The sequence below is a fragment of the Lepidochelys kempii genome, chromosome 8, assembly GCF_965140285.1.
Source record: "Lepidochelys kempii isolate rLepKem1 chromosome 8, rLepKem1.hap1, whole genome shotgun sequence".
NCBI lineage: Eukaryota > Metazoa > Chordata > Testudines > Cheloniidae > Lepidochelys > Lepidochelys kempii.
In genome coordinates, this window is record NC_136387.1 from 54,427,871 (window position 1) to 54,441,730 (window position 13,860).

Consider the following 13,860-nt stretch of genomic DNA (forward strand, 5'->3'; position numbering starts at 1 on the left):
TTATAATTTTGGTATTCACAATATCCTCTGGCAACGAGTTCTACAGGTTGACTCTGCATTGTGTGAACACGTCCTCCTTTTGTTTGTTTTGAACCTGCTGCCTATTAATTTCATAGGGTGAACTAGGGTGAGCCCTAGTTCTTATGTGAAGGGTAAATAACACTTCCCTGTTCATTCTCCACAGCAGTCATGGTTTTATAGACATCTATCATATCAACCCTTGATAGTCTCTTTTTCTAAGAGTAGTCCCAGTCCTTTTCATCTCTCCTCATGTGAAAGCTTTTCCATATCCCTGATTATTTTTGTTGCCCTTCTCCGTGCCTTTTACAATTCTAATATAGCTTTTTTTGAGATGGGGCAACCAGAATTATGCAGTATTCGAGGTGTGGGCATACCATGGATTTATAAAGTGGCATCATTTTCTCTCATCAGTTTTCTCTCATCTATAAAGTGGCATCATTTTCTCTCATTATCTGTCTCTTTCCTAATGGTTCTTAATGTTTTGTTCCTTTCTGTTTTCCTCAGTAAGATTTGACTTCCAATTTTTAATGGATGTCTTTTTGTATCTAACCATCTCAATTACTCTGTTTAACCATAGTGGTGTTTTTTAGTCCTCTTGCTATTTTTTTATTTGGGGTATACATACAGTTTAAGCCTTTGTGGGGTTTCCATGCAACTTGTAGGCATTTCAGTCTTGACTGTTCCTTTTAATTTCCATTTTACTAACCTCTTCCGTTTTGTCATTCCCCTTTTTTTTGGCAGTCCTCTTTCTCTCTCTCTCTTTTCTCCCCGCCCGATGTTCAATTTAATTACATTGTGGTTTTTATTATTGAGCTGTTCAGCTATGACTAAATCAAGGATTGGCTCTGCCCTTATGGGTTCCAGGACTAGGTGCTCCAAGAAGCAGTCATTAATGGTATCTTTCAGCTTGCAGTAACAGAGAGCTGAATCTTGTCACGTGATTAAAGTCCATTTGTCAAAGTTAGGTTCCTCATTTGTACTATGAATCCTCTTACAAGGGAATGTACGTGCGTTTCTGGCATCCAGACTAAATGAGATGTACCTCTTCCTCTCCTAATAGGAGAGATGCTATTAACGGCATGTATTGAGTAGTTTAAATTTTTGTACAGAATTGGTGGTTTTTTAAACTAAGAGGTAGTCTGAATGCAGGGCAAGCTAAATAGATAAGCCAGACTTAAGACAATAGATGTTTTCATAGTATGGATTACCACTTCATAGTGCCCCATTGATTACCTCCCTTCTTATTTACGGGTGTAGAACGTCCTGTGTGTAGAACTACAGCAGTTGTTCAGTTGTATTTTTTTAATGTGGACTGGAAACTAGAACCGTAGAGGGTTCTTTCGTGTTAACTGTTCTGAGCTTGTTGACATGGAAGTCAAAACCACTTTAAGGAGGCACTCTAGAAGCAACTGAAACACTAGTCTAGTCTGGTCGGGGGAATTGAGAATAGGGAGTTGATAACTAGGTGCTTAATTCTCTAATATGCTAGCTGTTTTTCAGAAGTTAGTTTATTTTGAAATCTTCTTAGTAGAAGGCAACATATAAGTGCTGTTCATGTGAATAAGAGATTACATAAGCAACTATCTATTGTTAGGGTTACTGGAGAAATGAAATTTTTATGGCAGTCTTGGACAGTAACTTTTTCCGAAAATATTTTGGCTTAGTTTGTTAACGCTCCTGTTTTCTCTGTGTACAGACTGACTTCCTCATGGTGGTGCTGAGAGACGTAGTTGAGGCATATCCTGAAATCAGAGTTATCCTTATGTCTGCCACTATTGATACCACCATGTTCTGTGAATACTTCTTCAATTGCCCCATCATTGAGGTCTACGGTAGAACCTACCCAGTGGAAGGTAAAATACTGGCTGAATGTGTATTTAGAGTAATTGCTTTTATTCATTCTCTTTTCAATCTTGCACAGAGTAGAAGGGACAAAAGCTTAAACAGTTCACATGAATCACAGCATATCCTGAGATCTGGTCTATACCCTATGTTGCAAAGAAGTCAGAGAACATTAACTACTATGGAGTGAAATTTTTCACTGTTTCTCTTAGAGGGTTAAATAGTGATAGTGATTTTAAAAATGAGTTGCTGCTATCTAATGCATACACCTGTTGTCTTGAATAAACCAGCCTAAATGAGCCAGTGTAAAAGCTGCTATAGAAAATACATGGATAGAGCCTGAATGGACAGGCTTGGTTGTCAAGGGTGAGGAACAATGGTGGGAGAGTGTGGGGAAGCTTGTAGTGCCATTGCCCATACTGTACCTATTCTTTGGATAAATTGGGGAGTTTGGTTTCCAAGGCTGTCATCAAGCACTCGTTTCCAGCACTAGCTTCAAACTCTGAGCCCTCAGCTTGCTCTTTTGAAACTTTATGGCTATCTTTAGAAAGGGCCTGTGTAGAGCCATGGTTAGAATATGTCCCTCTGCTGAAGTTTGTGACTGGTTGATGGGCATCCTCTATACTAACTTGATGGATCTGTCCCTGCAGAGTATTTTCTGGAAGATTGTATTCAGATGACTCAGTTTGTTCCTCCATTAAAGGACAAGAAGAAGAAAGACAAAGATGAAGAAGGTGGTGAAGATGATGATGTATGTTGGGCTTGTTTACGTATATAAATTAAACAAGCACTGGCTGGAACCAGCGCACCAACGTAATGCATGCATTGCTGTACTCCTTTCTTTCTTGGACATCAATGAAGCATTTGACCTGTTATGGACAGAGCACAATTTAACCACGTTAAATTATAGTACTGTATAGTAAAATTTTTCACTGATTCTCTTTGAGGGTTAAATATTTGCAGTGTTTCAGGAAAGTATTGTTCCTACATTATTATACAAAGACTAATGGGTGAGCAAGAGTAACTAATCAGGGGACAGAGGTAGTGGTCAGACAGCAGAACAATGGTATAAAATGAATTCCTATCTAATTAGCTGGCTGTGTTTGAATGACTGCAACATTGTTGCACTAAAATGCTTTGAGAAACCTTGTAACTATAGAAATAGTACTTGGGATTGCTGCTGTTATATTTAACTGAATTTTCTGAATGCTTTTGTAATTGATGTACAGTAAGAGCTGTTTTATCCAGCACTTCACCAACTGGAAAGCTCTATAAACCGGCATTTCTGATCTTCATTGAAAGTCCGATTTTTATAGTCCGGTTGGTGTGGGGCTGGCAGGGGGTGGGGATGCGGAGCGGAGCACAGGCTCTGGGAGGGAGTTTGGGTGCAGGAGGGAGCTTGGAGTGCAGGGGAGGGTGTGGGGTGCCAGATCCGGGCGCTGCTCACCTCGGATGGCTCCCTGGAAGTGGCGGCCTGTCCCAGTTGTTCCTGGTTCCCAGCCAATAGGAGTTGCGGGGGCAGCACACAGAGCTGCCTGCTGCGTCTCTGCCTAGAAGTAGCCAGGACAGATCACTGCTTGAGGTGAGCATCCCCCGGATTTGGCACTCCCAGCCCCCTCCTGCACCCAAACTCCCTCCCCCTTAGTTAACTGGCATTTTGCGCTTACCAGCACCCCCCATTCTTCCAGCATGCCGGATAAAACCGCTTTTATTGTATTTAGTTACCTTATAAAGTTCCAGTCCCATTTTATCACGTCACCTGTGTTTTAAAAAATTGAACTGATGTGTGAATTCAAGCTTGCTTCTTTTGCTGCAGTAGATATTGCCAGCAACTATGCCTGCCATGTGTTCCTTACATGGCTGTGGGTGATGGTATCTTTTGTAAAAAGATACAGTCCTGAATCTGAGTTTTAGCAGATGAATGAAGGACCTGAATTTCAATTTGTTTGAATATGTTTTTAAAGGAACAAAGTCAACTTAAAGCACGGTTCTCACAGAAATGATTTTACTAGCCGTTACTTGTAATGACTAAGATCCTTTAACTAGGGCCCTACCAAATTCAGGTCCGTTTTGGTCAATTTCATGGTCATAAGATTTTAAGTTATAAATTTCATGATTTCAGCTATTTAAGTCTGAAATTTCACTTTGTTGTAATTGTCGGGGTCCTGACCCAAAGGAGTTTTGGAGGGGTTGCAAGGCTATTGTAGGGGGCAGGTTGTGGTACTGCTATGCTTACTTCTGTGCTGCTGCTGGTGGCAGCACTGCCGTCAGAGCTGGAGAGCGGCGGCTGCTGGTTGGGAGCCATGCTCTGAAGGCAGAGCCACTGCCAGCAGCAGCGCAGAAGTAAGGATGGCATGGTGTGATATTGCCACCCTTCTGCACTGCTGTCTGCAGAGCTGGGCCCTCAGTCATCAGCCGCCACTCTCTGGCCACCCAGCTGTGAAGGCAGCACAGAAGTAAGGGTAGCAATACTAAAATAACCTTACGACACCCCTGCAACTTCCTTTTGGGTCAGAACCACCAATGTGAGAAACGCTGATCTCCCCCATGAAATCTGTATAGTATAGGGTAAAAGCACACAAAAGACCAGTTTTCATGGTCTGTGATGCATTTTTCATGGCCACGAATTTGGTAGGGCCCTACCTAAAACTATGATGGGGGGAAACTTTTCTGTGTGCGTTTCTTACTTTGTGCGTTTGAGACTGCTGTTTGGGGTCATGTAGTCAGTTTCTAGGTTTACTCTATATAGTTCCTAATTTTCCCCAGCTGGCCCTGTAGTCTGTCTTATAGCAACAGAGGAGAGAAAAACACCTCAGCAGGAAAAGCTTAGTTGTAAAATCACAAAAAATTGGCAGGGGGTTTGGGCACAGGTGTAGAACCTGAAACACCTACTTACTCTTTTTTTTAACTTGATTTCAAATTGACCACTTCTCCTTAAAAGAAACTTTTTTTTTTTTTTCCAAACCTACACATTGGTATTTCCTTAAAGAAAAGCAGTTTGATGCTGTAATTCTGGCTTCATCCATTCTAATGGAGATTTAATTGGTTTGATAGTTTCCTACTCTAAATTATAATTTATAGTGGTTTATAATTCTGAAAAGAGAATATGTATAGAAAAAAGATGGGGAATAAGGCAGTTCAGCTTGACCTGTGGAGTGTTGTAAGCCAGTATTGAGCCTAGGACAGTGTTTCCAATCCATCCATCCCATTCATCTATCTGGTTTGAGTGGCCCTCATCCCCATAGTATCAGAGTCCTATCTGGTTAAACGTTTTTTGTTTGTTCTCTACACCTACAGGCCAACTGTAATCTTATATGTAGTGATGAATATGGTCCAGAAACAAAACGTTGTATGGCCCAGTTGAACGAGAAGGAAACTCCCTTTGAGCTCATTGAGGCCTTGCTAAAGTACATCGAGACCCTGAATGTTCCAGGAGCTGTGCTTGTCTTCTTGCCTGGCTGGAATCTGATATACACCATGCAAAAGCATCTGGAAATGAATCCACACTTCGGTACAAACAGCTTTCAGTTATTTTCTACTCAGTGTCTTTCCCTCAGAACAGTTACTGGATAAATGTAAAGATGAGTTGACTGAAAGAGTTGGGCCTTCTGTGTGTCTATATAGGATGAGAGTTTGAGTAGATATACTCTATATAGCTCGGTTTGAGTAGATGGATGAGAGAAAGTGGAAGGAAGGTGTTTAGGTATGAAGCAGTGGGTGGATAAGAGCGAGCTGAACTTTAATATCTGATACATAACAGGTTATAGTTGTTTAACCTCCTGGTGTTCATATTGTAGGAAGCCACCGGTACAGAATTCTGCCCCTGCATTCACAAATTCCTCGAGATGAACAGCGCAGAGTGTTTGATCCAGTGCCTTCTGGAGTGACCAAGGTGTGAAACTATACCACCTACACAGAGACAGAATGTAGTATAGTGGCTCTCTCCTGTGCTTTTGAGAAGAGTTTTTTTTTTAATGCTGGCATTCTGCATGCTGCCTTACAGACCATCCTTGGCTCTTTGTTACAATACATGTATTCTAATACAATTTTCCTGTTTTCGTAGGTGATTTTATCCACCAACATTGCTGAGACTAGCATTACCATCAATGATGTTGTCTATGTTATAGATTCTTGCAAGTGAGTTCCCGATCCAGATCTTTATTTTACACAACACATTATTTGTTGGAATACCAAGTAGTTTTTGCGAACATGCAGTACTTCCTTGTATTGCTGTAGCCCCAAGAATGAGTTTGGAGACCCTAATCTGCGGTAGTTGTGTGCTCCCCAAGTAATCTATGCAGTTAAATAATCATACTGGTGTATCTGTAAATTGTCCTTGGTCCATTGAATACCACGCTAGTGGTGTTTATATGGGTGTCAGTGGGATTCCTGTACACTGTTTTCCAAATGGATTATTTCATACTACAAACTCTCGTATGGTTGCTGGGGAAATATTAAGCCTTCCTATATTAGTCTGTTATGCACTCTGACTTGCTGTGTGCACTTTGAGCATGTTATAGTCATGAATCATTAATTGCATTAGAGCTTTGAGCTGAGATTTAAACTTTTGAGAGAAGTCCGGGAAATGTGGGTTCTGATGCAGTGAGTGGGGGTACTATTCGTTAAGCAGAAAGACTAGCACAGTTAATTTTTTTTATTCCAGTTTTGCTTCATTAAATGATACAGAGTAGACCTGCTTTGGCAGTATTTGATCTTCATTTTTTTTTTTACTGCTTTTACAGACAAAAGGTGAAGCTGTTCACTGCTCACAACAATATGACAAACTATGCCACAGTCTGGGCATCAAAAACTAACCTTGAGCAACGGAAAGGGCGAGCTGGCCGAGTGCGGTCTGGATTCTGTTTCCATCTGTGCAGCAGAACTCGCTTTGAAAGGTGAGGAGCACTCCATAAATTACAGAGCATGCTGTTGTGAGCTGCTTCAAACCAAGCAGAGGAAGCAGATTAACACAAAATTGTGGGGATATGATTGCCATGAACTGTTGCATTTCCTCAGACACAGAATTTAGTTCCCACTCTAGAATTTGTGGGTCCCTTAGAAAACTGCCACGGAAAGCAGGGAAATTGTTTGAGATGTGACTTCAGGAGCAGTCCCCACTTGACTGGACAAGTATGGCCCAGCAGCCTGATAGAATGACAGGGAAGAAAGAGCCCCGTGCTTCACCCAGTGAGACACTGTTGAGGCCCAAGGTATTGAGAAGAAAAGGAAAGGGATTCTAGAATGAGATGCCACAAAAGACACCTGGATCCTACCAATCAAAAAGTGCATGCTTGTGTAGAGAGATGCTGGGACCCTACTCCTCTTCTAGAGAGGACAGCTGGTGTGGAAGGTGGTGAGAACCAGATGAGGGGGAGAGACCTCGGAGGAGAGGAGGAGGCAGGTAGACAGATGTTCTTCCTTTTTCCCAACTCTCTGGCCAGAAGCTGCTAACACCTCTTTTTGCTGCCAAACTGTTTTTCTCCCACTTCCAGCTACTCTAACATTACCAAACTGCTGAAACCTGACCCCTTCTCATTCCTATCTGCCAAATCTTCCCCCAAAGACAAAGCTGTGTGACCCTCACTGCCCAGCTGCAGGGGCTTACACAGCAGTCAGATTCTACTGTATTTCATCCACTACCGTGAAAACATCACAGTACACCCATTCCCCTGGACGACAGCTGCAGGATAACTATGTTTGATGTTAAGAAATCTTAGTTTCTGAAGGAGCATATAATAAAAACATCCCTAAAATTTTTGTTGAATTAAATATTTAGACATGGTATAATGTGATCATCTTAATTCATTAGGAACTTCTGACAGCAAACTAGTTGTGTGCTGTTAAAGAAATCATGTGGTCTTGTATCAGAATTTAGGTTCAGCTTACCACAGAGAACATGGAACCCTAGGAATTACTGTGCTTAAACAGAAAAATTGTAAACAGGAGATTGTCGTGTATTTCCAGTGGGATCCTATAGGGAATGGTTCTTGACCCTACACTATTTAACATTGTTTTTTGTCAGTGACGTGGAAGAATATATAACTACTGATAGTTTGTGGATGACGCAGATTGAGGGAATGATAAATAATGAAGAGTACAGGCCACTGATAGAGTGAACAGGATTGCATGGTAAATTGGGTGCAAGCAATCAGTATGCATTTTAATAGGCTAAATGTATACATCTGAGAGCAAAGAATGTAGGCCATACTTACAGGATGGGGAACTCTAGTCACCATGACACCCCTCTGCCCCCCGCAAAAAAAAATAGTTTTTAACACTGCTTCCCAGGATAATGAGGAGAACATGAGCTCCCAGTGCAATGCTGTGGCTGAAAAGGCTAATGCAATCCTTGCCTGAATGGGATTCTCTAGTAGAAGTATACGTTATTTTACCTCTCTATTTGGCACTGGTGCACCTGCTGCTGGAATACTGTGTATGGTTCTGTCATTTTATGAAGGATGTTGATAAATTGGAGAGGGTTCAAAGAAGAGCCACAAGAATAATTAACTTCAGAGTGGTGGCCGTGTTAGTCTGTATCCGCAAAAAGAAAAGGAGTATTTGTGGCACCTTAGAGACTAACAAATTTATGTGAGCATATATAGTCTCTAAGGTGCCATAAGTACTCCTTTTCTTTTTAAGAATGATTAAAGGATTAGAGAACATATTTTATCACGATAGACTCAAGGAACTCAATGTGAGATTAACAAAGAAAGTTTAAGGGGTGACCTAATTGTATAAGTACCTGCATGGGGAACAAATATTGAACGGACTCTTTGCTCTAGCAGAGAAAGGTATAACATGAGCCAGTCGATGGAAGTTGAAGCCAAATTCAGACTGGAAATACGACATAAATTTTTAACAGTGGGAGTAATTAACCCTTGGAACAATTTACCAAACATGATGGGATGACCTGTGGTGGATCCTCCCATCTCTGGCAGTTTTAAAATCAAGATTGGATGTTTCTCTAAATGATATGCATGAGGAATTATTTTGGGAAATTCTATGGCCTGTGGTGTTCAGGAGATGAGACTAGATGATCACAATGATCCCTTCTGGCCTTGGAATCTCTGAAAGCCTAGCTTTATGCAGCATAGAAGGAGAAAGACCATTCAAACTGTCGAAGCAAGGGTAAGAAGTAGAAATGGATGGGACCATGTTCATTTGGGAGGCATGTTTATCCCGAACATCACATGAGATACTAACTGTTCGAAAACTCAGTCATTTCTAGGGCTTGACACTTGAACTGTGATCCTCAAGGCAGAGAGACTGAGGGCACTGTGTCAGGGAGAAAGGGACCCAAGAGCTCCATCCCCACCACACCTCCATGCTGCTAGAAGTAAAAAGTTGGCCTGTTTCCAGTAAGAGCACTCCTCCTTGTTGCTAACCTGACTGAACCAGGGACCAGCAGAGGCTGTTGGGAGTGGAGGTGATAAAGTAACCAGCATGGAAGCTGGAAGCAGGGTAGTGGTAATAGGCAGGCTGGAAGAAATTGACCTGCCTGAGGAATGGAAGACCTATTCTAGTATTCAGGTTTGGTTGTGGAAGGGCAAGGAGATGAGATTGGGGGGGGGTTCCAGTTGGAAGGGACATGAAATTACTGAAGAGAAGTACTGTTCATCAGTGCAGGTTGCAGGAATTCACTGAGGGTGGATTGATGAGGTGACTTGGTGAACATGTTCACGTAGGAAGGCTAGGTTGCACTTGTTGGGATGACCTGTATTTGGGATCGGGAATGCATATGTCCAGAAGGTTGACTTTTTGTGTTCACCCCTCACTGTTTTTAGGCTTGAAACTCACATGACACCTGAAATGTTCCGAACACCACTGCATGAAATTGCTTTGAGCATCAAACTTCTGCGTCTGGGAGGGATTGGACAATTCTTGGCCAAAGCGATAGAACCACCACCTTTGGATGCAGTGATTGAAGCAGAGCACACGCTCAGAGGTATTTGTATTGGGCCACAAGGTTCTTTGTTAGCAAACCCAGAAATGTGACATGTACAGCTTTGAATGGTTGAGGGTATCAAGGTCAGTTGTAAGTAGATTTGACATATATATTGCTAGGTAGACATTTATTTCTAGGTTTTCTTTGGCTGGAGGGACCTGATGTCTGCAGACCCCTTTGTGGCTCTGGGATGCATTTTCTGGGTAGCAGTGAGCTTCTGCAACTGGAGCAGCACTTAGAGAAACACAAATGTTCCTCTAGTTGACTTCCTAGCTTCAGGCTTCTTTTGTTACATTTTATGAGTATCTTATAAAGATGGCTACTATTGTATCTTCAGATGTGAGACTTGTATATGAGATGCGACTGAGTCCATCGCATTAAAGCGTTTGGGAGACTGGTTCAAAACAAGCCTGATCTAGGCTGATGGATTCTGTTATAATTATTTTGCACTTTTATACTGCCTGGTCACCCCGTTTTGTGAGATCCCTTTGTAACTCTTTGCAATCAGCTTTGGACTTCATTTGAGACTGTGGTACTCAAGTTAGTTTTGCCACCCAACTGTTCATGCCCTTTTCCAGATTACTTATGAATATGTTGAACAGCACAGGTGGTCAATATAGATCCTTAGGTAGCCCCCACTATTTACCTCTCTACATTGTGAAAACTGACTATATATATTCCTACCCTTTGTTTCCTATCTTTTAACAAGTTATTGATCCATGAGAGGACCTTCCTCTTATCCCATGACTGCTTAGTTTACTTAAGAGCCTTTGGAGAGGGACCTTGTCAAAGGCTTTCTGAAAGTCCAAGTAGGCTATTTTGACTGGATCTCCCTTGTCTTCAGACTTGTTGATACCCTCAAGGAATTCTGATTGTTGAGGCATGATTTCCCCTTACAAAAGCTGTGTTGACTCTTCCCCAGCATAATGTGTTTATCTGTGTCCAACCATTCTGTCCTTTACTGTAGTTTCAACTAATTTGCTTGGTACTGAAGTTAGGCTTACTGGCCTGTAATTGCCAGATCGCCTCTGGAGCCGTTTTTTGAGAATCGGTGTTACAGTAGTTATTCTTCCGTTGTCTGGTTACAGAGGCTAATTTAAGCAAAGGTTATATATCACAATTAGTAGTTCTGCAATTTCATATTTGAGGTCCTTCAGAACACTTGGGTGAACATAATAGTTTAAGTTCTTAAACTTATCAATCTCTCAGCCAAGGGCTAATTAAGTCCTTGGTTTGACTTTAGGCTTGTGTACCCTGGCAATTTACAGCGCTGCAACTTTCTCGCTCAAGGGTGTCAAAAAATACCCCCCCGAGCACAGCAAGTTTCAGTGCTGTAAAGCGCCATTGTAGACAGTGCATCAATGCTGGGAGCCATGCCCCTCGTGGAGGTGGTTTTTTTAGAGCACTGGGAGAGCTCTCTCCCTGCACTGTGCCACAACCACACAAGCCATGTTAAAGCGCTGCCAGTGTAGACTAGCCCTAGGCAACTGCCAGAACCATCTTTGCTGATAGGTTAATAACTTGTTTCAGAGCTGGATGCCCTGGACTCTAATGATGAGTTAACGCCTCTTGGGAGAATCCTTGCTAAACTCCCCATTGAACCTCGCCTGGGCAAGATGATGATAATGGGCTGCATTTTCTAGTAAGTTCCTCAGTATCAGTGGTGATTCTTTGCTGTCTTGCCCTGTGTTCCTGAATCTTCAGGCATCCAGTGATGTTAAAAAAAAAAAAATGCATCCAGATGGGCTGTGGGTGGTGGCATGGGGAGGAAGGGGAGGGAACTGAATATTCATGAGATTAGGAGACAAATAACATCACTGGGTGTGGGGAGCCAAATATTCATGAGCTAGGGAGGAACTGAATGGCACCAGTAGCGACTGAATATTTATGAAGTTGGGGAATGGGACACTGAACACTTGTAAGATCGGAGTGAACTGTGGTTGGGGAGATGTGGACAGTTAGCATTTAAGAGACAAGAGGTGAAAACCACGGGACTGAATATTCATCAACAGAGGTATGCGGGCGTTGGTTTTAATCATGAGGGGTGGTGTTGGAGATCCGATAATCTGGAAGAGGGTGGTGAACAGGATTGTGAAAACAGATAGGGGAGGGGAAGAGGCATAATATTCATGAATGTGCTGTGAAATTCCAGCCACTGTCATTTGATCTAATTAATGCCTTTATTCTGGGAAGAGCTGCTGTAAAGAAGTCTTTCTAAGAATGAGTACTGAGGTAATGAGGCTTGTGTCCTTAAGCAGGAAGTTTTTACTCATGTCAACGGGCCTGTAACTTCTGCTGGCAACAAGACTAGGAACAAACCCAGTCATAAATACTTCTATGGTTTCTATTTCAGTGTAGGAGATGCTGTGTGTACCATCTCTGCCGCCACCTGCTTCCCTGAGCCTTTCATCAGCGAGGGTAAACGGCTGGGTTACGTCCATAGGAATTTTGCGGGGAACAGGTTTTCAGATCATGTAGCCTTGCTTTCAGTCTTCCAAGCCTGGGATGATGCAAGGTATGTTGGCTTAGCACAGAACAGAAGATTAAGGGTAATATTGGGTGAGCAACTATGTGACCTGACTAGATAGTCCAAATGGCTGTGTTAGAGTTCCTGTTTGTGGCACTCATTCTTCTCTTGTACAGATATTCTTGAGTTCAAGTGAGTCTGTCTTGACTGTTTCCTTTTTAGAATGGGCGGTGAAGATGCAGAAATACGATTCTGTGAACACAAAAGGCTCAACATGGCTACACTCAGGATGACTTGGGAAGCCAAAGTCCAGCTTAAAGATATTCTTATCAATTCTGGCTTTCCGGAAGGTAATACTCCATGGAAGCAGTCATTTCAGTATTGTCCCCATCAATCTTTGAGAGTTGAGAGGTAGCTTTCCAACCTGTTGGCTGGCCGATAGCTCAATAATGGTGAATACATGGCATGTGGGCTCATGGTGAATTTGCTCCAGTACTTTTTTGCTTTTAAAGCAGCTTCCACCTGAGTGTTGCTGCATGCATTCTGCCTCTCCTAGCTGAGAGCAGCTTAAGGACTTATCTACACTGTGCATTAGTGTACAGATTGGGACTACATTAATGAACACTAGGGAATTTAGTGTGTGCCAGCAGGGTCCATGCAGACCAATCAGTATGCAACACCCTAGTGCACACTAGAATTTGCACCCCTCTAGTAAAAAGAAAAGGAGTACTTGTGGCACCTTAGAGACTAACCAATTTATTTGAGCATGAGCTTTCGTGAGCTACAGCTCACTTCATGTGGACTAATGCACAGTGTAAACGAGCCCTACAACAGCTTGTGAACTTAGTACCGCAGTGATGATAAATTCTGGATGGCAAGGTTATGAGGAATTTGACCTTTTAAAGTGGTGGTTGTCTTTTCAGATCCACCTCCATGGTTTTGCTTCTCATACTTCTCTGCCATATATGCTCCATATTGCACTGATAGTCCTTCTGGATGAGAAGAGCTAGAGACTGCCCTCCCAAAATCACTTGGCATAGCTGTTGCATTATCCTAAGGGCATTGCCCTCCCCACCCCACCCCCAGGATCTGAACACTGCCTTTCATGCTCTGTAGTTTTCTGGGCTTGTGCTCAGATCTTCACTACATAGCATATTAGCTTAGAATTCTTTGTATTTGAGTTTTCATTTCCATTAAACAGTGAGAATATTACAATACATAACAAAATCTCTCAGCTAGTCATCAATATAGGATTGAGCAAGACATGATTTAACACAGCCATGTACAAGTGGCAAGAAGTCAGATTTACTTTCAGATGGAGTCTCTGTTTAGAGATAAGACCAAATTTAAGGAAGGCACCTATAAGTATCCAGATTAGGCTGAATTTATTGTCAACTTGAAAAGTAGTAAATTTTAGTGCTTTCTGTATAAAATTAATAGTAATAGCCAGGTCCCTAGTGGACTTCCTGTGGTCCCTGCCTCTCACCCCTTTTCCAGGTAAAAACTTTGATGGGGTAAGGTTGGGGGTGGGGGGGTACATTTATTTTGTTTTTGTAAGATTGACTTTGTTTGAGGAGTATGCTTG

General features: G+C 42.2%; 1 protein-coding gene across 3 annotated transcripts in view; it reads left to right on the forward strand.

Moving 5' to 3' along the window:
- Positions 1-13,860, forward strand: part of DHX9 (DExH-box helicase 9) — a 41,038-nt gene that overhangs the window by 20,186 nt on the left and 6,992 nt on the right. For all 3 annotated transcript variants that reach the window (XM_073356616.1, XM_073356617.1, XM_073356618.1), the window contains 10 exons: positions 1,718-1,874; positions 2,514-2,614; positions 5,161-5,374; positions 5,661-5,755; positions 5,927-6,000; positions 6,606-6,758; positions 9,648-9,808; positions 11,339-11,450; positions 12,162-12,323; positions 12,498-12,625. In XM_073356616.1, coding sequence (XP_073212717.1) covers positions 1,718-1,874; positions 2,514-2,614; positions 5,161-5,374; positions 5,661-5,755; positions 5,927-6,000; positions 6,606-6,758; positions 9,648-9,808; positions 11,339-11,450; positions 12,162-12,323; positions 12,498-12,625 — 1,357 coding nt within the window. The remainder of the gene's footprint in view (positions 1-1,717; positions 1,875-2,513; positions 2,615-5,160; positions 5,375-5,660; positions 5,756-5,926; positions 6,001-6,605; positions 6,759-9,647; positions 9,809-11,338; positions 11,451-12,161; positions 12,324-12,497; positions 12,626-13,860) is intronic.